At 35.0% G+C, this 24,385-nt stretch overlaps 1 protein-coding gene across 2 annotated transcripts in view; it reads left to right on the plus strand.

Moving 5' to 3' along the window:
* Window positions 1-24,385, plus strand: part of SCYL2 (SCY1 like pseudokinase 2) — a 70,573-nt gene that overhangs the window by 7,431 nt on the left and 38,757 nt on the right. For both annotated transcript variants that reach the window (XM_030323480.2, XM_030323481.1), the window contains 3 exons: window positions 9,303-9,501; window positions 18,691-18,848; window positions 23,002-23,146. In XM_030323480.2, coding sequence (XP_030179340.1) covers window positions 9,325-9,501; window positions 18,691-18,848; window positions 23,002-23,146 — 480 coding nt within the window. In that variant the 5' untranslated portion in view covers window positions 9,303-9,324. The remainder of the gene's footprint in view (window positions 1-9,302; window positions 9,502-18,690; window positions 18,849-23,001; window positions 23,147-24,385) is intronic.

Genomic DNA, 24,385 nt, shown 5'->3' on the forward strand with positions numbered 1-24,385 from the left:
TTTCCAGTGTATAACCAGCACATGGCATATAATACGTAGCGACTTAGGCAGAGTTAGAGGAATGGGTATGTAGGTTTTAAATAGGGTTTTTATGTCCCTTCACCTCCCCCATCAAAATCAGCAGCAGATGTTCATAGAGAACGACTTGGCATGCAATAAATATTTTCATAATGCCAACAGCAACATTTTCTAACTGCTTATAGAAATGCATTAAATTAAAAAGGGAAAGTGAGTCTCTATTTCTGTTTATAGATACTTCAAATCTGTCATGGAAGAAAGTAGGTCATATTTACATCAACACAATTTAAATTAACAGAGAAAATTAGATATAAACTAGTGCTGCCTTAGTCCAGTGGCCTTCCAAATATTTTTGCTTGTGTGTTCTCTAAATAATTTTGAAAAGCAATATACTCCTTTGCATGTTTTTAAGTTGATGGTATCTGAAATTTTTGTCAAGAGTTTAGATAGTTACAGGGCACCTGGATGGCTCAGTTGGTTGGGTGTTGGACTCTTTGATTTCAGCTCAGGTCATGATCTCATGGTTTATGGGACTGAGCCCTGCATCAGGCTCTGTGCTGTCCACACGGAACCTGCTTTGGATTCTATCCCTCTCCCTCTCTGCTCCTCTCCCCCTCTCATATGCTCTCTCAAATAAACATAAAAAAAAAAGAGTTTCAGTTGTTAAAAAGGATCTAATTTCTAGACTTGCATATTGTGATTATGTTTTACTTTTATCAAAACCTTGGAGTTTTTGCCTGTTGATTGAAATTAACTTCTTCTTATATATCCCTATGACAGCCATCTTATTTCTTAATTGTAAATCTGTGATAGATAAGGCATGGGGTCTTGCTGTTAATATCTGGGCTGGATACATCTTCTTTAGTATTTTTTCCCGAACTTATTTTTGCTTTATTTTTTTATTAAAAAAACTTTTTTTTAATGTTTATTTATTTTTGAGAGACAGAGAGAGAGAGTGCAAGAAGCAGGGGTGGGGCAGAGAGAGAGGGAGAACAGAATCCGATGCAGGCTCCAGACTCTGAGCTGTTAGCACAGAGCCCGATGCCGGGCTCTACCTCACGAACTGTGAGATCATGATCTGAGCTGAAGTCGGATGCTTAACTGAGCGAGCCACCCAGGCGCCCCAATATTTTTTGCTTTATTCTTAAGGGACTTTCAGTATTAATGCATTCTTGAATTGCATTTACCCTACTCTTCAAAGTTTTTTATATCCAGGGAAATGCCCTATAATAAGACTGGGATAGCTGAGAAAATACTTTTCTTTGGTCAAGTGGGAGAAAATTGTAAGGAAAGTGTGGGTTAAGGAAGATTTGTAGGACACAGACTTTGTCAGGCAAATCAGTTTTAGGAAGGAGTAAACACAGAAGTTGAAGAAAGTTACAGGGTTTAGACCTCTTTTTGTGCCATGGACTCTTTGACAATTTAGTGAAGCCTGTATCCTCAAGAGTATTATTTTTGCAGTCAAATGCTCTACCACTAAGCTTTACCCCTACTCAAGAGTATTATTTTTGGTTCAGCTCATCAATTTCTACAAAAGCCTCAGGGATTCCACTGGGATTACATTGAGTATATAGATCAGTAGGGAAAATTGGTATTTTAACATTATTCAGTTTTTCAATTCATAAACACAATCTTTCCTTTTTTTTTTTAAGTTTTTTATATTTATTTATTTATTTAGAGAACATGCACATGCATATGCACGGAGGAGGGACAAAGGGAAAGACAAAATCTTAAGCAGGCTCCACACCGAGTGAGGAGCTGACATGGGGCTCAATCTCAGGATCATGAAATCATGACCTGAGCCGAAATCAGTAGTTGGTCGCTTAACCAACTGAGGCACCCAGGTGCCCCCACAATCTTTACTTTAAGTCTTCTTCAGTTTTTCTCAGCAGTTTTTTATTTTCATTGTACAAGTCTTATATATCTTTTAAATTTAGATAGGTGTTTCATGTTCTTGAGATGGTATATTTGAAATTTCAGTGTTTGTTTCTAGTATAAATAGTCTTTAAAAAAATTGTTTTTCATGATTATTTTTGAGAGAGACAGAGCGTGAGTGGGGGAGGGGCAGAGAAAGAGGGAGACACAGAATCTGAAGCAGACTTCAGGCTCTGAGCTGTCAGCACAGAGCTTGACTCAGGGCTTGTACCCGTGAACCATGAGATCATGACTGGAGCCGAAGTGGGAGTTTAACGAACCAAGCCACCCAGGTGCCCCAGAAATAGTCTTTTTTAAAAAAATATTCCATTCTTACATTCTACTGTAATGCTAAACTCATATTCTAGTAGCATTTTTGTAGATTCCTTCTGACTTTCATTGTACATGATCCGAATACCTTTTTATTTTGTTCTCTTAATTGCTTTGGCTAAGACCTCCATTAGAATTTTGAACTGAAGTGGTAAAAGTAAAAATTTTTACTTTAGGAAGAAAGCAATCAATCTTTTATTTTTATTTTTTTTTTTTTTTATTTTATTTTTTTTTTTTTTAACATTTTTATTTTATTTTTGGGACAGAGAGAGACAGAGCGTGAATGGGGGAGGGGCACAGAGAGAGGGAGACACAGAATCGGAAACAGGCTCCAGGCTCTGAGCCATCAGCCCAGAGCCTGACGCGGGGCTCGAACTCCCGGACCGCGAGATCGTGACCTGGCTGAAGTCGGACGCTTAACCGACTGCGCCACCCAGGCGCCCCTATTTTTAAATATAATAGTAGCTGTAGGTATTCAAAGATTCTATTTATCAGATTGATGAAGTTCCTTTCTTTCCTTCTTTACTTCCTTCCTTTTTTAAAGTAGGCTCCATGCCCAATGTGGGGCTTGAACTCACAACGCTGAGATTAGGAGCATCATGCTCTATCAACTGAGTCAGCCAGGAGCCCTGAGGAAGTTTTTTTTTGTTTTTTGTTTTCCTGTTCTAAGCTGAGAATTTTTATTGTGAATATGTATTGAATTTTGTTAAAAATCTTTTTTTGCCTTTATTGAGATGATCACATGCCCCTCCCCCATTATGTAGTTAGTATGGTGAATTACATGAATTTGTTTTTTTAAAAAATTTTTTTTAATCTTTATTTTTATTTTTTGAGAGAGAGAAAGAGACAGAGCATGAGCCGGGGAGGAGCAGAGAGAGAGAGGGAGACACAGAATCTGAAACAGGCTCTAGGCTCTGAGCTATCAGCACAGAGCCCGATAAGGGGCTCTAACTCACAAACTGCGAGATTATGACCTGAGCCGAAGCCGGACACTCAACCTACTGAGCCACCCAGGCGCCCCTACATGAATTTGTTTTGAGTGTTAAATCAACCTTGCATTCCTTAGATAAATCTCACTTGGTTATAGGGTTGGGTTTATTGGATTTGATGTGCTAATATTTTGTTAAGGATTTTTGCATGTTGATGAGAAATATTGGTATGCAGTTTTCTTGGGTCATTAGTTGTTGGTATCAGGACAATACTGACTATATAACATGACATGAAAATTGTTCTATGTTCTAGAAGAGCTTGTACAGATCTTGTTTTTATTTTTTCCTTAAATATTTGATAGAATTCAACAGGGAAGCCATTTGAGCCTGGAGTATATTTTGTGGTAAAGGTTGTAGTTATGAATTGGATTTCTTTTATGTAGGACTATTCTGAGTTCCTGTTCCTTCTTAAGTCAATTGTTTTGGCTTTCAAGGATTTTTTCCATTTCATCCAAGTTGTTGAATTAATTGGCATAAAGTCATCTATAATACCTTATTGTTTAAAATCTGGGGTTTATATAGGATTAGAATCTGTAGGATTTCCTGTATTTCTGATATTGGTCATTTGTGTCTTTAAACATTTTCTTAATGTAGCTAGTGGCTTTTTAAAGCCATAGTTTTTGGCTTCATTGATTTTTCTTTTATTTCTGTAAAATAGAGTGTTACATTAAATTCAATGTGTTTCATTGATTTCTACTCATTATTTTCTTTTTCCTACTTAATTTGAGTTTAGTTGTTTTTTTTTTATTTTTTCCCCTAGCTTTTTAAGATGGAAGGTGACAGCACTAATTTTGGTGTTTTTCCCCCCTCATATAAACATTTAAAGTTGTGTGTTTTCCACTAGTCACCAGCTTGCCTACATCCCACAGATTTTTACTTTTCAGTCACCTCAAAGTATTTAAAAATTTCTGTGACTTATTTATTTTAGCCCTTGGGTTATTGAGAAGTATTTAATACATATTTGAGAAGTTCAAATATGTTTTGCATTTTTTTAAAAAGATATTTACCTACTACTGATTTCTAGTTTAATTTCCTTGTGGTCAAATAATGTATTTTATATTTCAGTAGTTTTACATATGTTGAGATTTGTTTTATGGCCAAGAATATAGTTAGTCTTTTTTTTTATTTTTAAAAATTTTTTAAATTATTTTTGAGAGAGAGAGAGAGAGAGAGAGAGAGAGCGCAAGCAGGGAAGGGGCAGAGAGAGGGAGACACAGAATCGGAAGCAGGCTCCAGACTGAGTGCTCAGCACAGAGCCCGACGCGGGGCTCGAACTCACAGACTGCGAGATCATGACCTGAGCTGTAGTTGGCCGCCCAACTGACAAAGCCACCCAGGAGCCCCAAGAGTATAGTTAGTCTTAATTAATGTTCCATGTACACATGAAAACAAAATGCATTCTGCTCTTGTCAAGTAGGATATTATGAGTCGGTCATGTTGCTTGATAGTGTTGTTTACACGTCTTCTATATCCTTACTGATTTTTTTTTTGTCGGCTCAGTCTATGTCCATTTATTTCTGAAAGAGGATCCTTGAAGTCTCTAAGTATAATTATGGATTTGTCTGTTTCTTTCAGTCATTTTTTGCTGTCTTTATTTTAAAGCTCCTATTCAGTATGTACACATTTAAGATTTTATGTTTTCTTGATGAATTGACATCTTTGTTATTATGAAATGTTGCCTATTCTGTTTGTAATTAATATAGCCACTCTTGCTTGGTATATTTTAACATTTTTTCAGTTTTAAGTCATCCTGTAATGTGGACTTTTTTTTTTTTAATGTTTATTATTTATTTTAAGAGAGACAGCAAGAACGTGCATGAGCTGGGGAGGGGCAGAGAGAGAGGGAGAGAGAGAGAATCCCAAGCAGGCTCCAGTGTGGGACTTGATCCCACGACCATGAGATTATGACCTGAGCTGAAATCAAGAGTCAGACACTTACCCGACTGAGCCACTTCAACACCCCTGGAGTGGATTTCTTGTTAGCAGTACATAGTTGGGTCTTGCTTTTTAATCTAATTTGATAGTCTCATCTTTTATTTATTTATTTTTTTCAACGTTTTTATTTATTTTTGGGACAGAGAGAGACAGAGCATGAACGGGGGAGGGGCGGAGAGAGAGGGAGACACAGAATCGGAAACAGGCTCCAGGCTCTGAGCCATCAGCCCAGAGCCTGACGCGGGGCTCGAACTCACGGACCGCGAGATCGTGACCTGGCTGAAGTCAGACGCTTAACCGACTGCGCCACCCAGGCGCCGACAGTCTCATTTTTTAATTGGAATTTTAAATCATTTACACTTAATGTAATTATTTATAGGGTCAGATTTAAATCTACTCTCTTGCTATTTGTTTTCTACTTGTTACAGTTGTTCTTTGTTCCTTTCTTCGTCTTTTCCTACATCTTTTTGTATTCATCTTACTTTAGGATTCCATTTTATTTCCATTATTGACTTTTTAGCTGTATCTATTATTTTACTTATTAGCCTAGGATTTAATGTTTTTTTAATTTGCTATAATCTATTTTCAAGTGATGTTATATTACCTGAAATATAATAGAAGAATCTCTCAAATATATACTTCCATTTCTCCTCTCCTGTGCTTGTTTTCTTTTGTCATATTTTTTACTTCTACATATACCTATATATATATATATATATATATATATATATATAGGTATATGTATTTTGTTTTTTTGCTTTAAATGATCAGTTATCTTTTAAAAATAACTTGAGAAGTTTTTTTTATAAACCCACGTAATTTTTATTTCTAGTGTCCTCCATTCTTTTTATGGATTCACATTTCCATCTGGTATCTTTTTCTTTTCTGTTTGAAGGACTTCTTTTAATATCTCTTCTAGTGAATATTTGTTGGCAACAAATTCTCTCAGATTTTGTTTTCCTGAAGAAATATTTCACATTTATTTTTGTAAGTTTTTTTTCCCCTGCCTTATAGAATTCTAGGTTGACAGGTGTTTTTGTTTTTTTGTTTGTTTTTTTTTAGCAGTTTACAGACCTCCATTCAGTTGTTCCCTGGCTTGTATAGTTTCTGATTAGAAGTCTGGGGAAAATTCTTATCTTTTTTCCTTTCTATGTAATTTTCCTGTTCCCTCTGGCTGCTTTTAAGATTTTCTCTTACTGACTTTTAGCTATTTAATATGACATGTCCAAACATGGTTTTCTGTTTATCCTGCTTGTGGTTTATTGAATTTCTTGACACCTTGTATAGTTTTCATCAAATTCAGAAACATTTTGGCCATTATGCTTTCCAATATTATTTTTCCCTTTTCCTTCTTACTTTTGGGATTCAGTTATATATATTATACTGTGATATTGTCTCACAGGTCATTGAGACTTTGTTCATTTTTTTTTTCCCTAGGCTTTTACTCTCCCTTCAGGTTTTACTAATTATTTTTTCCTACTTTCTCTAATTTGTTAATCATATTCTCTAAATTTTTTATTTGAAATATTTTACTTTTTATCTCTAGAATTTTCATTTGGGTTTTTAAAAAAAGACTCTATTTTCTTCATTATGTTCATGTTTTCCTTGAAATACTTAGATATGTGATAGATTTTTTTTTTTCAGTTTATTTATTTTGAGAGAGAGTGAGTGAACAGGGGAGGGGCAGATAGAGAAAGAGAGAGAAGATCCCAAGCCGATTCTGTGCTGCCAACACAGAGCCCAGTAGGGGGCTCAAACTCACGAACTGTGAGAGCATGACCTGAGCCTAAACCAGGAGTTGGATACTTAACCAACTGAGCCACCCAGGTTCCTTTATGATAGCTTTTTAATGTTTTTAATGTCTATAACCTATCATTTTGGAGGATTTATTGACTGATTTGTTCTTGATTATGAGCACATTTTCTTCTTGGCAAATCTAATATTTATTGATTGCATGGTGAACATTGTGAATGTTACATTGTTAGGTTTCTGAAATTTTTTTGTCTTTCTTTCATGAGTATTGGGTTTCATTCTGGTCAGTTAAGTAATTCATGATTAGTTTGATCATTTGAGGCTTACTTTTAGGTTTTTAGGGCAGGTTTAGAGTAGATTTTACTCTGAGAACAGTTTTTCTCACTACTAAGGCATGGTTCTTTTGGGGTTTCTACTGAATGCTTTTGGTTGAGCGTTGAGTACTTTACTCTAGCTGGTGAGAAATTAAATGAATTGCAGCCCTGTGTGGACTCTGGAACTATTCAGCTTACAGCTCTCTAGTTGGTCCTTGCCTGACCTGGTGGAGTTTCATACCATGTGTGGGCATTTTAGTGTTCAACAGTGCATCAGATTTCTCTGAAAATTTCTGAGCTCTTTCTTAGCATAGTTTCCTTCTCTCTTTCTCTCTTGTTCCCTAATTTTCCCCTTTCTCTTTGAAATTGTATCCCAGAACTCCTAGGCACTTCTGCATCCTTGAACTCCAATTTGTCTCAACTCTTTTTAAAAAAAAAAAAAAAATTTTTTTTAACATTTATTTATTTTTGAGACAGAGAGAGACAGAGCATGAACGGGGAAGGGTCAGAGAGAGAGGAAGACTCAGAATCTTTAGCAGGGTCCAGGCTCTGAGCTGTCAGCACAGAGCCTGACGCGGGGCTCCAACTCATGAGCTGTGAGATCATGACCTGAGCCGCAGTCGGACGCTTAACCAACTGAGCCGCCAAGGAGCCCCTCTCCTCAACTCTTTAACTCAGCTAGACCGCTGCTTGGAATTCTGCTCTCTACTCTGTGGTTTGCAGTGTACCTCTAGGCAGAAAGTTGGAGCAATCCTGGGGTTTACCTTGTTAGTTTGCTTTCTCATTGGGATTACCTACCTGTGCTGCCTGAAAACATTTATTTCATACATTTTGTCCAGCTTCTAGCTGTTTAAGGTAAGAGGATAAATTCAGTCTTTGTTCCTACATCATGGCCAGAAGTGTGTAAAATTTTAAAAATATTTTATGAGGGGTGCCTGGGTGACTCAGTCTGTTAAGCATCTGACTCTTGATTTTGACTCGGGTCATGATCTCACAGTTTATGAGTTGGAGCCCTGCATTGGGCTCCGCACTAACAGGGTAGAGCCTGCTTGGTATTCTCTCTCTGCCCCTCCTTCCCTCTCTCTTTCAAAAATAAATAAATATTAAAAGAAAAAATATTTTATGACTTACTGCTTGTGCATGTTTTACTGTCCTTTTGCCATCAATGCTTTTCTTTCAGAAGATATTCTTGAGTGATTTCATAGGTCAACAGTAGTTATTTTACTTATTATTTTTAAAATTTCTCCAAATGCTTTTCTTTGTCTCTCTTTTTTTTAATGCTTATTTATTTATTTTGAGAGAGAGCGAGTGTACGCAAGCATAAGCTGGGGAGAGGGGCAGAGAGAGGGAGAGAGAGAATCCCAAGCAGGCTCCATGCCCAGCACAGAGTCCAATGTGGGGCTTGATCCTATGACCATGAGATCCTGACCTGAGCTGAAACCGACAGTTGGATGCATAACCAACCAAGCCACCAAGGCGCCTTATATCATTATTCTTTTTTATTTTTCTGAAGTTTATTTATTTATTTTTGTAATCTTATACCCAACTTGGGGCTCAAACTTACGACCCCAAGATCAAGAATCACAAGTTCTTGTGACTGAGGCTGCCAGGTGCCCCTCAATGATTATTTTATTAGTGAATGAAACTTGTATCAAATACAAACTTCTTGTTTAGTATAGATAGCGTTAGCTCCTTTCAGGTTTTATATGGCTGTTTTTAGTCTGAAGAAAGATTTGGGCCCTCTAATACCCTTAAAGTATTGAAGGTTCATGTTATATAGTTAAACAACATTCATGTCAGCGTCAAGTGTCTTTTCTCTTCCTGGTCTGTAATAATTGAGGTTGAAAGGAACAGTTTGGTTCCTAGATTTAAATTGCATTAGAATGTATTGGGTTCTTTGAAGACAAAACCAACATGTAGCTTTTATACTCTAGAATTGTTTCATTCCTTTTTTGGGGTATATTAAGTTTTCAGACTAAATAATGAATGTTAAGTGCTGAAACAAGTAAAAACAAATGATCAATGTTCCCCCGTTCCCCTGTGTTTCTAGGTAACTACTCAATATTGCAGCCATGGAGTCCATGCTTAATAAGTTAAAGAGTACTGTTACGAAAGTAACAGCTGATGTCACTAGTGCTGTAATGGGAAATCCTGTCACTAGAGAATTTGATGTTGGTCGACACATTGCCAGTGGTGGCAATGGGCTAGCTTGGAAGATTTTCAATGGCACAAAAAAGTCAACAAAACAGGTAAGTTTTAATTCAGAGTCCATTGGCAAAAATGCACATGTTAATAAGTAGTATAATGTGCATATATGTTTTTATGTTAAGAAATGCCAAAAGTAATGGGTTCTTTACTTCTCATTTCCATCTAATGAAGTCATACAAAAATAAACGCTTTTAAACATGCCCTGAATCTCCTGGTTACAAATATATTGTTTGATATATCACCCCATCTTGTAATTTAATTTTGATTACTTAATAAAATAAATGTTTCTGTTGAGTAAAGGAGCATATTAGATTTTTAGCAAAGTATTTGTTTTGGATTAAAAATTGTGTTCCTTTTCAAATTTGTCAGTAAGCTATTGGCAAAATACTCAGTTAAATTTTCCAACATTAAATGCATTCTTATTTAGTGCATTCTTATTCCCCTTTTATTTTATATAAAATAAAAGTCTATTTTCTGGAAAATAGACTTCTGTAACATTCTTTTGTGTTTAACTTGATTTTATTATCAGAAGGGGGTACATTTGTGGAATAGTCGGTAAATGTGTTTTGAGATATACTGATTTCAAAGTTATTTTAAAAGTAACTGTTCTTTTAGCAGAGTCATTTGAATGAGTTGTATTTTTATTTTTTATTTTTTAATTTGACTTAAGAGAGCAACAGATGGTTCTCAGAAATGTGGAGGATTGTTAGTGTTAAATTTTACTAACAGTTTTCTGTTGGAATTTTTAAAGGATTGAAAAACCTCCAGGTTTAAAACCTCTGTAGAAATATATTCTTTAAAAATAAAAATTACTGTTTCTAAAAGTACTTTTATTTCTCTACAAGTGAAACATATGGATTGTAAGGCGTTTGGGATTTATTACACATATTTTCCAGTAACTGTCACAGTCATACAGTTGTGGATATACATTATTTGTGACTTTTCCAAAATCAGCTTATTTGCCAAACAAGTATATTAAAGACTCAATTGGCTTTGGTTATCCTTTTATGAAGTAGGAACCTTGGTTTTGTGATAGATTGCTGGTATGTGGTATGTATCTGACTGTAAATCTTGTTTTTATTGCCATTTGGTTAGAAGTCTTTAAGTTCAGAGCTGATCTTATCTTAAATGCTGATTGATTCGTCATTTTTCAACATCGTTTTCTCAGTTCACCAAGCTCACTAAAAAATAAGTGGTTTCTGGAGTATTGAATGCTTAAGCTATTAATGAGGCCACGAAGTTATGTAAATGATCAACCTCCAACACTAGCTTTTATAATCAGTTATATTTTTGGCAAATCAAAGAACACCAAATGTACTAAATTTTGCATTATTTATTAAGGATGTAACCTAATAGTATCTTTGTGCTTAACCGAAAGAATTTCTAGGTGTTTGTGTTTATATCAGCAGTTCATATGCTGAAATTCTCTGATAATGTTGAAGCTTCTGTTGTTGTTCATAGAACATGAAAACCAGGCACAAATAATAGGTAATTAATTAGATATTGCACAATAATACAGCCATTCTCACTGCTCACTGCCAGAATTGGGTTCTCTTAGGAAACCACTATATCCCCCACCCCCCACATCCAAATTTATTGCTTTGTGGAAAAAGATAGTTTTGGAATGTATTCGTGGTTTTGTGGATGGATCTACATTCTTGGATGTAGTTTTGAATCTTCTTTCTTTGCCTCTTTCAAACCTACGGTGTTTTAAACTGAGTATCCTATCTGGACTACTGGCTAGTTCCTTAAGGAATAGCTACATCTGTAACCACCTTGGAGTTGAAGCCTCATTTTAATTTTTCCCTTACTCGAAGTTTTAATTCTTTTTTAGTTATCTCATTTTTTATTAAAAGGGAATCATAGAAGATAGATAATCTGGAGCTGTGCTATCCAGCATGGTAACCACAAGCTACATATGCCTGTTACAATTCGTAAAAATTAAATTTGGTTGCAGTAGTCACATTTGGAATGTTCCTTAGCAATATATGGCTAGTACTACCATATTAGACATCGCAGGCATAGAACTTTCTATCATCACAGAAAGTTATGTATGACAGTGTTGATCTTAGAGAAGCCAGGAGTAAAATAATGAAAAGGATATTCTTCTTCGTCTTTTTTCCCCCACATAAAGGGACACTGAGACTGAGAGCTTTTTTTTTTTTTTTAAACTCTCGCAGTCTTTTTTTTTTTTTTTTTTAACGTTTATTTATTTTTGAGACAGAGAGAGACAGAGCATGAACAGGGGAGGGGCAGAGAGAGAGGGAGACACAGAATCCGAAACAGGCTCCAGACTCTGAGCTGTCAGCACAGAGCCCGACGCGGGGCTCGAACTCATGGACCGTGAGATCATGACCTGAGCCGAAGTCGGATGCTTAACCGACCAAGCCACCCAGGCACCCCTCGCAGTCTTTCTTGATCTAGCATACAGTGTACTTGATTGCATTTGTGTTTTATAGCAGATTATATGATCTTAAATTTGACTTTGAAGTAAACATCAGGTTAGGTACTAGGGCTAGGAGATTCTCCCTGTGTACTTTTTGCCAAAGTTATTTGAAGTTCACAACAGTACACGATGAATTATAATTTCAGATCATGTACAACTTTTGACTTTTTAACCTAAATGAAGGTTTCTGAGAGGAGTGGAGTAGTAATAAAAGCACCTACAGAACAGATGAAAAAAAGTACATATTTATGAAACCTGGAATGTAGCAAGATAAAAAGAATTGGTAAATAAAAATTTACTTGTGTGCATGGTAACGTCATTGTACATGATTGGATGTCTGTTATTATTATTATTCTGGCTTTATGCTTCCAAAACCAGTTTTTGCTAGTTTTTATTGTTTTTGAAAGATATTCATTGAAGAAACATCTCATAGTGAGTAATTCATGAAGTGCAATGAACAATTCCTAAGAGTTTCAAGAAAAGTGTAAAGTTGATTTTTTTTTTTTGCAACTAAATAAGGTGTTTAGGCTAGGTTTGTATACAAAATAATTTTGTATGCAAAATTAAGATTTTAAAAAGGTATTATTTGGGTAAGCTTAACCAAACACAACTTGTAAACATGTTAAAATGGATAATTAATTATAGCTTCTTAGCATTTGAAGCTACTATTTAGACTTAAATACTATTTATTTTTTACTAGTATTTAGACTAAATACTAGTAATACTAAATACTAGTAAATACTAAATACTAGTAAAATACTAGTAAATACTAAATACTAAATTTACTAGTATTTAGACTAAATACTATTTAGTTCCTAACCCTTACTCTTTCTAGAATCTCAATAGAGACGTAAGACATTTCAGGGTGACATTTATGGAATGAAAATTGTGCCTATTTAGAGTTTTAAATATAAATGTATTTTTAAGAACTTATGCAGAACAGTGCACAAATCATGAGCGTATAGCTTGATGAATGTTCATAGTGAGCACACCTGTATAACCAGTATTCAGATCAAGGAAACATTGCTAATATTCATATCTTCTTGTAGTCATTACCTCTCCCCACCTTCTCTCTAGGGGTAACTGCTATATGGTCCTTTGACACTTGAGAGTAACTTTTCCTGTTTTTGAACTTTATTTAAATGGAATCATGGTATTTGTGCTCCTGTAGTTTGGCTTCCATTCCTTAAATGTATGTTCATGGGATATATCTATGTTGCTGAACATAGCAGTTTTTCATTAATATATGGGGAACTGCTATGAACATTCTTAATGTGCCATTGGTATATATGACACATTATCTAGACATGGAATTGCTGGGTAATAGTGTTCGTGTTTGTTCAGCGTCAGTTTTTCCAGAGCGGTTGTATCCATCAGCATTTATAGTTTCTTCACATTCCTGCCAAACTTTTTTGTAGTCTTTTTTATTTTAGGCATTCGGAGCAGAGGATCTACTTTTATCTTATTTATTTAATTTATTTTTTAGCGAAGTATAGTTGATACACAATGTTAGATTATTTTCAGGTGTACTACTTAGTGGTTCGACAAATCTATACGTTTTGATGTGCTCACCATAAGTGTTGCTACCATTTATCACCGCACAATGCTATTTACCATTGACTATATTCCCTATGCGGTACCTTTTATCCCCGTGATTTATTTATTCCATAACTGGAAGCCTGTACCTCCCACTCTTCACTCATTTTGCCCATCTTCTCATCTGGCAACCATTAGTTTGTTCTCTGTATTTATGGGTCTGTTTCTGCTTTTTGTTTGTTTATTCATTTGTTTTGTTTTTTAGATTCCACATATAAGTGAAATCATATGGTATGATTTTCTGGTCTGACTTATTTCACTCCGCATAATACCCTCTAGGTCCATCCATGTTGTCGCAAATGGCAAGATCTCAGGGTCATTTAATTTTTGAAAATTCAGTGAAATATTCCTTACTCCTCTACTTCTGAAACTTTTATGATGTCTGATAGGTAGTAAATTACTGGGCATTGAGTTTGTTCTGCTGTGTTTCTGTTATAACTTTATAACAGACTTTGTAGTTCTGCAGAGTAGCATGTTTAGGATTAAAATGGTATCTAAATATAGGTGTTCTTTTCAAACATATTCTTATTTCCTTTATAAAAATATGTATTTTAGAGAGATTTCTGAGATAAATGCCTTTAATTGGATTTCGTTAACTTTTCTAGTTTTTAAATTCTACTTTATTACACAAACCATTAAAGGGAAATCTTTGGCCAAATTATATGTATCAATCATAAGTGAGAAATGGTCGCTTTGTGTGTGTGTATATATATATATGTATACACACACACATACATATACATACATACATATCCCTTAAAAATTGAAGTATCATCACCATCTCTGTTAGGTAAGAATATTATAACTATCAAGGCTGCTATTATATTTAATTTATAATAAAAGCACTATATAAATATAGTTTCTGTCTCACCAGTATACCTTTTACTTCCTTTGAGTAGAAAAATAACTCTACATTTTGAAAAATCTTTCAATTCTACTGTATCAACTTCGGGCATTTATTTTGGGGGAAGATTTTTTTTTTAAAGAAATATTTTAAAAATATTTTTTAAGTTTATTTATTTATTTCGAGAGAGAGAGAAAGCACAAGCTGGGGAGAGGCAAAGAGGGAGAGAAAGAGAATCCCAAGCAGACTCCATGCTCAGGGCAGATCCTGATGTGGCACTTGAACTCACGAACCATCAGATCATGGCCTAAGCCGATGTTGGATGCTGAACCAAGTGAGCCACCCAGGCACCCCTGGGGGAAGATGTTTTTAAAAAAGAGTGTATATGTGGGTGTGTTTACTGTTTAAACATTCATTTATTACTATTAGGTATTTCTGTTTATTTTGACACAAGATTCTCTTGCCAGGAGACTACTCTTAAAATGAATTTAACAACATTTATTAATAGTCTTCTAGTCTCATATTTATGATTATTTTTTATCCAGTTTTAGAATAGACTTTTTTTTTTTAAATAAGTCAGCTTTAATCTTATTTTTGTCTTAAAAGTTACATTTGCTGCCCTGTTTCTTTTGCTTTGACAGCTGTGTAAGCTTTAAAACACCCTCAGTTAAATGACTCTTCCTATGAAGATAATGAAGATAGACTGATTTTAAAAATATGTAATAAATATTTAACTGATATTCATTATTCTAGCCGCTCTACCAAATGTAGGCTTGGACATAGTCCCTTCCTTACTGCAAAATCTACATTATGTTATACAAATGCCAGTATTCATGGGTGAGGCTTGCTGATATTGTGTAGGCAAAGGCATAATTAAATTATTATAAAAAGTTAAATGATAATAAATAAAAGTTTTAAATAAAAGAAATGATTGTAGAAAGCTGAAAGTGTTAGTCAAGTTGCTTAGGTCAATAATGACCATAGACTATCTTTAATAATTTTAAGGTGTATATCTTGTTATCTCTGAGTCTTCTTAAATAACAAGTTGTTTTTAATTTAATCTAAATAAAAATTTAGGTTTTGTTTTATCATTTTGAGAAAGGAACATTGTCCCCAAATCATATGAAAAATACAGTGCATGATGGTTGTCACCACTGACCAGTCACAAAAGATCTGTAAAATAGAGATTCACAGGGAATATCTATGTCTCAGAAACCATCCCTGGTGGCTTTGAGGGATAGGTTACTGGAGGTCATGATTACTATTAGGAAATCCTAGACACATTGGTGTATATCTACTTAGATTTTTATTACTTAAGCTGTCTGGTTTTCAGCAAGAGTTCAACTTTGTAGTTAGCAAAATAGCTTTAAAAAATTATAAATTAGGTTTGTATCAATATGTAGTCTACATTTTGACCAGTAGTTTTTACAGTAGGTTATTTTACAGCCATTTTTTGCTTAAAGATAGGTTGTTGAGAAAAAATACTTTTGAGTAGGTAACTTTCTCTGCCAATCTATTTTAAAGAATATGAAGTGAATAAGTAAACAATAGAGTGCAAAAGATTGTCTTACATTTTGTTTTAGTAATTTTTGTATAAAAAAGAGCCTCAAAATTTAATTAGAGTTAACAGTTGACTCTTAAGTGGAAAATATCCACTTAAAATACCTTCATCTTTTCTCAGCTTTTCTATATATTTGAAACTTTTCATAATGAAGAGTCAAAAAAGTTTTAATTTAGGACAATAATGGAAAGCTTCCAGTAACTGCTTATCTTTATTGACCGCCACGGGGTAATAAACATCTGAGTGTCTTCTAGGTGTAAATCCTGTGGTGGATACAGAGATGCTTAAAGCATGGTTTCTTTCTCTTTTTCTTTCTTTTTCTTTTCTTTTTTTTTTTTTTTTTTTTTTTTTTTTGTTGGCATGGTTTCTTTAATAAGCTTCTTTGAGAAGCTTGTAATACTTCTAAGGTGAGAGGACTTTAACACAAATGATGTCTTAACAGGGTGGGTAGTGAAGTAGCAGAAGGAGAACATAGAAGTTAGGTGGTTGTCTGTTCTGAAGAAAACTTTTGATGTGCAGCTAAGAGTTTTAGGAGATCAGTATGAGGTCTAAGTGTTAGTCACAACTTTGTTGAAACTGGTTAATTTCAATTGATTGGAACAAAGAGAAAATCATTTTAATATAGTTGATAATCTATTCTGATCTATGTAGAAATCTTTTATCTGTGACCTAAAATAATAAATGAATGTCTAAGGGAGAGAATTTTGTGATGTGTCTTTTTCTCTTGAACTGTAGTGTTTTTCCTTAAGAGCGGTGAAATTGCAAGTGCTCAAAGAGCCATTTCATGTGATCTTTTTTTTAAGGACTCAAAACATCTTGAAAAAATAAACGCATTAAATTAGATGCATTTATAAAATGTGTTATAGCAGAATACTTACTAAAATAAGATTGTGGGGGCGCCTGGGTGGCGCAGTCGGTTGAGCGTCCGACTTCAGCCAGGTCACGATCTCGCGGTCCGTGAGTTCGAGCCCCGCGTCGGGCTCTGGGCTGATGGCTCAGAGCCTGGAGCCTGTTTCCGATTCTGTGTCTCCCTCTCTCTCTGCCCCTCCCCCGTTCATGCTCTGTCTCTCTCTGTCCCACAAATAAATAAACGTTGAAAAAAAAAATTTAAAAAAAAATAAAATAAAATAAAATAAGATTGTGCTCATGAATAGTGAGATAGGAACTTGAACTTCTAGGTCATTTGTTTTTAGTTCAAATTAATATTACATAATGCTCTTAGCTCTTTCTTGATAGTTCTGTGTCTTACAATGATCAAAAGCGCTAAGATTATGTATTTATATGTGAGTGCTATTTAAATCTCTTAAATGATTGTTTTCCTGAAGGCATGTGTTATGTTTTACTGGGGTACTCTGTGTTTATTGGCTCTATTATTTCTGGGGAGACAGAATGTGGCCCTTAGAGTTAAAATGACTGGATTCAAATCTTGATGTTACCAATTGTGAGATCTTTAGATAGTACATTTATCTTCTCCACAGTGTCCTCATCTGTGAAGTGAGGGTAATAACTTGTAGGATTATTGTGAAGAATGAAACAATTCCTTAAAAGTACATAAATGCTTTGGGAATGGCATGTTCAAGTTGAGTTACTAAATAGTCCCTTTATGTTATCACTTTTCAGAGACTTAATCCTCTAAAACCTTTAACTTATTTGTATACATTTAAGGAGCCTCCGAAGGACCTAAAACAAGTTGTGTTTGAGAAATTGATTGGTTTGGGATTCTCCAGTGAATCTCTGTTAGGTAATTAGGTTGCCAGGCTAACTTGTGAAAAACAGTAATCCTAATGTAGCAGAAATAATGAGGAGAGAACAATAAAATGGAAAGATACTGTCTTAGATATTGGTAGTTGAGCAGTAGTAGGTTTAATTAGAGGTTTTTGAAAGAGATTTCTATAGACATTCTGAAAGTCATTCAAAATCTTGCAAAGAATTTTGGAAAGCTAGCATTGATTCTTTGCTAATTTTGCTTCCAGCTTTATCATTTTTCTTTCCATTTAGGATGGAGATGTAGCATCACTGATGCATTACACAATGGTAATATATCAACTATTAATACAGCTATTTTTTGAGTGATTTGTTAAGACTGGGTAACTGGATGGGAACTATTTTTCCTTGGATAAGAGAGAAAATGAAAGGAAGAAGATAGTTAAGTACAATATGTGCTTTTAATATTGTATATAATAAGCTATAAATGATCTCAAAGAGTCACAGTGGGTGAGCAGCTTCCTGTACTCCTCCCATTCATTCCCAGTTACTACCCATAAGATGGGGATAGGGTGGAAGGAGAGAGTGAATATAGGTTATTCATATGTAAAAGGTGCTTACAAAATGGGTTTTTGTGTAAACAAGCATTTCCTGACATATATAAGCTTTCTTTCAAAAAGTGATTCAAGATTTTATAGTATACTCCAGGGTTATCATTATGAATAGCATTTTGAATTTTTAAACATTTTAGCTTTTATTTGAATTCTCGTTAAATAAGAGATTACTACATGGGATATAACCCATTACATGCACCTTTTGTGTACCAGAGTTCAAAGATGGAGATTTTCCTATGTTCTCCTTAGATGAGGGTTCGGGGTCTAATACTTTTAAAAACATTTAGATTTACTAATCATGAAGAAACCAACTTTTTGATATCAGGAAAGTATTACAGTGGTGCTATAATTTCTATGACATTAGATTTTAGTTATTTCCATTTGTAGACTATTGTGAAACTCGGGTAAAGTTTTATTACTTCTATATACTCTTGATTAAAATTAGATACACTATTCTTTTATTAGGAAGTGGCTGTTTTTGTCTTTGATAAAAAGCTGATTGACAAATATCAAAAATTTGAAAAGGATCAAATCATCGATTCTCTAAAACGAGGAGTCCAACAGTTAACTCGATTACGACACCCTCGACTTCTTACTGTCCAGCATCCTTTAGAAGAGTCCAGGTAAATTTTTATAAAAACTTCCATAAAAGACTTGTTTCGAACAAATACTTAAAAATAATTTTATATTTAAATTCTGTCTGTACGGCATGCTATCAGTGACAAATTCTTATAAACTGAGTGTTGAGCTCTTATGGATTTACTATTTCCCTAAAATTTACTTGTATATTATGTGTATTTACCTCTTTGGAATTTTCTTCACATTTGCCATCAATCTGTATTTGCTTACTTTGTGCTCAGCACTGCAAGTAGTCAAAGTGGAAGATGCAGAAGGATAGCATACAGTCCCTGCCTGAAAGTAGCTCTCCTTGCTAATTTGCTAGAATTTTTTGTATTCTTTGCATTTATTCCATATTTGCAGGCTATTTTTATGTATGTTTCAGGTACTCTTCTAGACGTTTAACTTTCTGATATGCTCAGCATATCAGTCCGTAGCCCTCAGTTACTCTACCATTTATTTTTTTCAAGGGTATCTTGGGAATTGTTGCTGAGAATGACAAGAATATGAAATTAATGTTGTGTAGTCTTAACTGGATCTTCAAGCTTATGGTGCTTTTAATGATACCCTAGCTATATAAACTTTTTCCACATTAGTCATAACCCCTAATTTCTTTCTTCCTTCCTTCCTACCTAGCAGACTGTATTCCTCTCTCTAAATTCAGAAGATCTTAACCAAATGGTTTGCCAGTTGTGTTCTGTGGACCCTGGAATTTTAAGGATGGGGAAGAACAGGCAGGTAGAGGAACAGAGCTGGCAGAGTTCCAGGCTTCCAGTCCACCTTCAGCCAGGACACTTTTGCTTTTATCTCTTCATATATATTGGATTTCTGTGTAATTCTTACTTTGGAATCTTCAGTAATCCACTGTCACTGATCCCTCTCCCCTCAAGAGCAGAAGATACTTTCTTTCAACCCAAAAGAAAAAAACCTAATATTTACTGTGAAAACTGTACTAGATACTTTACATTTGTTTAACTTATCCGACTCTCAAAATTATGTGGAAGAACTGAGGATCAGAGACATTACTTAAGCCACATACTTATGACACCTTGATTCTTGAGCCCATATTTTTTCCCCACTGTACCATGGTGTACCTATCCAGATATATGCCCATATTTCTCTTATCACGATAATATTTTCATTGCTCTTCTTTTCATGAATAAACCCAGAAGAAAAGTGTAGTTGTTGACTCTTATGTAACATTTACCATTGTGAACTCTGTATCCCAAAGTGGACTAAGTTTTGTTTGCCACGCTTGTCCTGAGCTTTCCTAACTGTGTGTTTTCCTCTAGAGTGTATTCTATCAGCCTCTACCATGTCACCTATTAGAATCCTGCCCATATTTGTTATTTTAACTTGTATCAGTGTGTCTTATAGTTCATCGTTACATTTTAAGTCTCTTGAGGGGAGAAGCTCTCTCTGTAGCTTCTTTTGTAGTGACTTAAATATTACAGAAGGGATTTATGGGCAGTCATTAAGAGAGACAATTCAAAGGTTACTTTAAGGCATCTTCATTGTTAGGTTGTAAAACTGTAAAATTGATAGAAAGAGGACAACTTTAGGGTAGGAAAAAAATAACTTCCAGTTTTTAATGAATTAATGTAGAAATAACACTGGAGTTATCCAAAAGAAATGTGCTATATAGTAAAGTAATCCAGGTGAAAGCCCAGAGTTGGTGATGTATATTAAGGGTAACAGAGGCAGTAATTAAAACTATGAATAAAAGAATTTTTCAAGAGCATGAGTAGAAAGAGCAGAGTACTGAGGACAGAACTTAAAATGTAGAGGAGAAAAAAAGAGTGAGGGAAAGAAATGAGCCATCATTGTTACATAGCAGGAGAAAAACAGCACATCATGGGAGCTGAGGGAGCTGAGGGAGGGACTAGTGGTCCTAGTCACTGAGGACCACTGAGTAAAGAGAAAATAAGGACTGAGAAAAATTCATTACATTTGACTAGTGAGAGGTTATTATTGATAATCAGTAATTTCAGTAGCAGGAAGGCAGTTTGGAAGCTAGAAAATAGGTACAAAGGAGCCCAGTAGACAAGACATCATGTGACTAAAGTCCCATATAAGAGGAATTCAAAGGAAATTTTAGAATGATGGTTTAATCACTAATATACTGAGGTAAAATTTAGGGAAGTGAGGTCATTCATGTTAGATGAACTTTATGCTTTTTAAAGTAGAACGTGGATAATAGGTGAGTAATGGGGAAAGGGGGCCATGGAATAAGGAGCTAAATGAGAGAACTATAAAGGAATGTCCTTGAATGCTGAAAAATAAAAAGAGCAAGGTTGAAGTACATTATGTGACTTAGTACTGAATTTAAAAAGACTGGGATTTTCTATTTCTTTCCTCTGCCTGTGACATAAGGAAGAGAGTAGAAGAAACTTGTAATGATTATTAAAGGATTCATAAGGGTTTTTTCAGTAAAGGGTAATAAAGGGTGATGGTTTATTGTTGAGATAGTTGGGAGAAAGAAAGGAATCAATCATGTATGGTCAGGACTCAATACTTTGAATTTGGTGAATAAAGATGCCAGTGAGCTAGATTTGGTGGAAGTAGTAAAGGGGTAGGAGATAATGTCTAGTAAGTAGCTGTGGCTGGGAGGTGGTTCTTGAGAAGAGGATATAGCCCTTCTCACATGTAACTGTAAAAATGATGATGGAAGTGAATATGCTTGAAAAAAATTAGGGGGCTTCAGCTGGAGGAATAATCATATGGGTGTTGATGTGACCAAGGATGATGTTGGGGTCAAGACAGAGAGGAAAAAAAAAATAAGAGTAACTCAAATACATGAATCCTGGGAATTACAGAAAACTGTAGGAAAGACTTTAGCGTATTTGATCAGTTTTCCTCCAGTACAGTTCAGCAGATGAAAGCCTGGTGTCCACTGTGTTAATGAGCTTGATGAGGGAGTAAAGAACAAGGTAGCATCTTTGTTGATGAGTGAGCAGGTGTAACTCTCTCCCTCACCCTAAGGAGCTTTGTGTTAATCTCTCACGTATATTGAGCTTCTGCATTCACTTTTACTTGAAAAATGAGTTTAAGGTGAAAGAAAAGGTACACAGGAATAGGAGGAAGATGAAACAGCAAAGGGCATACTTGCCATTAAGCATTTACAATCCAGGTGCAGAAGTTTGGTTTAGCTTTGTTACCACACTACCTTGTAGTTCTCCATTGCCAGAGCCTAAGCCCAAGTCATAAAATGTTAGCACTTGAGTCTCAAACACTTGGTAACGATAATAGCAGTAGTAAAGACTTATTGAGTTTACATGCTAGTCACTGTGCTGTGTGCTTTACATTCAATATCTCCTTTGATCTTCGCGTAACCCTTCAAGGTGGTTTTTTATCAGCATTTTACGAATGGGCAAAGTGAGTCTCAGAGCTGAGGTGTCCAAGTCACGTAGTCAGGGGATAGGGATGCTAGGACTTGAAGTAGGGTATTTGTCCATCTTCAAAGCCTGAGTTCTTTATAATTACTCCATAAAGCCTATTGAATGTTAATATCTAATGTTTTCTGAATTTCTAAATATTCTTATATATCAAGGAGCAGTAATTTAAAATTTTAAAAATTGTGACACCTTTTAAAATTATATATAAAGTAGGTAAAAGCAAAGCTGCTCTGATTGAAGTAGTTATAGAGGCCCCTGGAGCTGTTCTCTGTGCCCTTTTCTGACTCCTCTTGCTCCAGGGCGGTCTGTGGGAAACTTGCAGGTTCCTTTGAGCATATTCTGAAAATTGTGTATTATATTAATGTTGAAAATAAATCAAAAGCCTATTGAATGTTAATATCTAATGTTTTCTGAATTTCTAAATATTCTTATATATCAAGGAGCAGTAATTTAAAATTTTAAAAATTGTGACACCTTTTAAAATTATATATAAAGTAGGTAAAAGCAAAGCTGCTCTGATTGAAGTAGTTATAGAGGCCCCTGGAGCTGTTCTCTGTGCCCTTTTCTGACTCCTCTTGCTCCAGGGCGGTCTGTGGGAAACTTGCAGGTTCCTTTAAGCATATTCTGAAAATTGTGTATTATATTAATGTTGAAAATAAATCTGAGTCTACTTTCTTGTTGACCACTAATATTTTATGTACATTTGATTTTGATAATGTGGGAAAAAATGGTGATAAATAAATCTTTTTCTTTTTTAAAACAGGGATTGCTTGGCATTTTGTACAGAACCAGTTTTTGCCAGTTTAGCCAATGTTTTAGGTAACTGGGAAAATCTACCTTCCCCTGTATCTCCAGACATTAAGGATTATAACCTTTATGATGTAGAAACCAAATATGGTTTGCTCCAGGTATGTATTTTTGTTCATCATGTGAAAAGAGTTTTTTCTTTCAAAATTGTTTTTTGGCTGTTTCAAACTTATTAGCAATATAAACTGCTTCAGGTAAACCTTTGGATCCTTTCAGTAATTTAAAACTATTTCTGTATTTTGTAGTTTTTCTACAGTTTGTTGTTAGGTTTAAATTATATTTTATTTTTTTACTTTATTTTTTTTTTAAATTTTTATTTATTTTTGAGAGAGAGAGAGAGAGTGAGTAGGGGGAGGGCAGAGAGAGAGGGAGGCACAGAATCCAAAGCAGGCTCCAGACTCTGAGGTATTAGCACAGAGCCTGATGCGGGGCTTGAACTCACACACCCATGAGATCTTGACCTGAGCTGAAGTCAAATACTTAACTGACTGAGCCACCCAGGTGTCCCAAATTATATTTTAAATTTATGAAACATAACATTGGTAACCTTTGTAGAAGGGCACTTACTGACTGGTGGTTGGGGTGGTTCCATTTTTATTTTTTTGAGTTCTAAACCTCGTTAATGCATTTCATAAACAAACTATTAAGTTGAAGTACTTAAGTATTTAATAAAAATTAAAAATTACATCTTTAAGGAAATTATTTAATAGGCATCAAGAGATATTGTTAGCCTTTTCTTGTATGTCCACTTTTTCTAATTTTCCTTTCCCTGTTTACCAAAATGAAATATCTTCAACTCTATAGAGTAAATTTGTGCAGTAGAATTTTAGTTCCTTGAGGACAGAGATCATTTTATGATTTTTTAACAGATTTATTAAGTTATTAATTGGTATACAATAAATTTTACATATTAAAATACTATATGGTTTTATTTTTTTTTTAAATTTTTTTTTTCAACGTTTATTTATTTTTGGGACAGAGAGAGACCGAGCATGAACGGGGGAGGGGCAGAGAGAGAGGGAGACACAGAATCGGAAGCAGGCTCCAGACTCTGAGCCATCAGCCCAGAGTCCGACGCGGGGCTCGAACTCACGGACCGCGAGATCGTGACCTGGCTGAAGTCGGACGCTTAACCGACTGCGCCACCCAGGCGCCCCAAAATACTATATGGTTTTATAAATTTGACATATATACCTGTGAAACCATCGCTGCAATAAAAATAATGCACATATTCATGACCCCCCAAAGTATTCTTATACCCACTGTAATCCTTCCCTCCTACTTCTTGCTATCTTTCTATCTCTTGTCCCAGGAAACCACTGACCTGCTTTCTGTCACTA

The sequence above is a fragment of the Lynx canadensis genome, chromosome B4 (genome assembly GCF_007474595.2).
Source record: "Lynx canadensis isolate LIC74 chromosome B4, mLynCan4.pri.v2, whole genome shotgun sequence".
NCBI lineage: Eukaryota > Metazoa > Chordata > Mammalia > Carnivora > Felidae > Lynx > Lynx canadensis.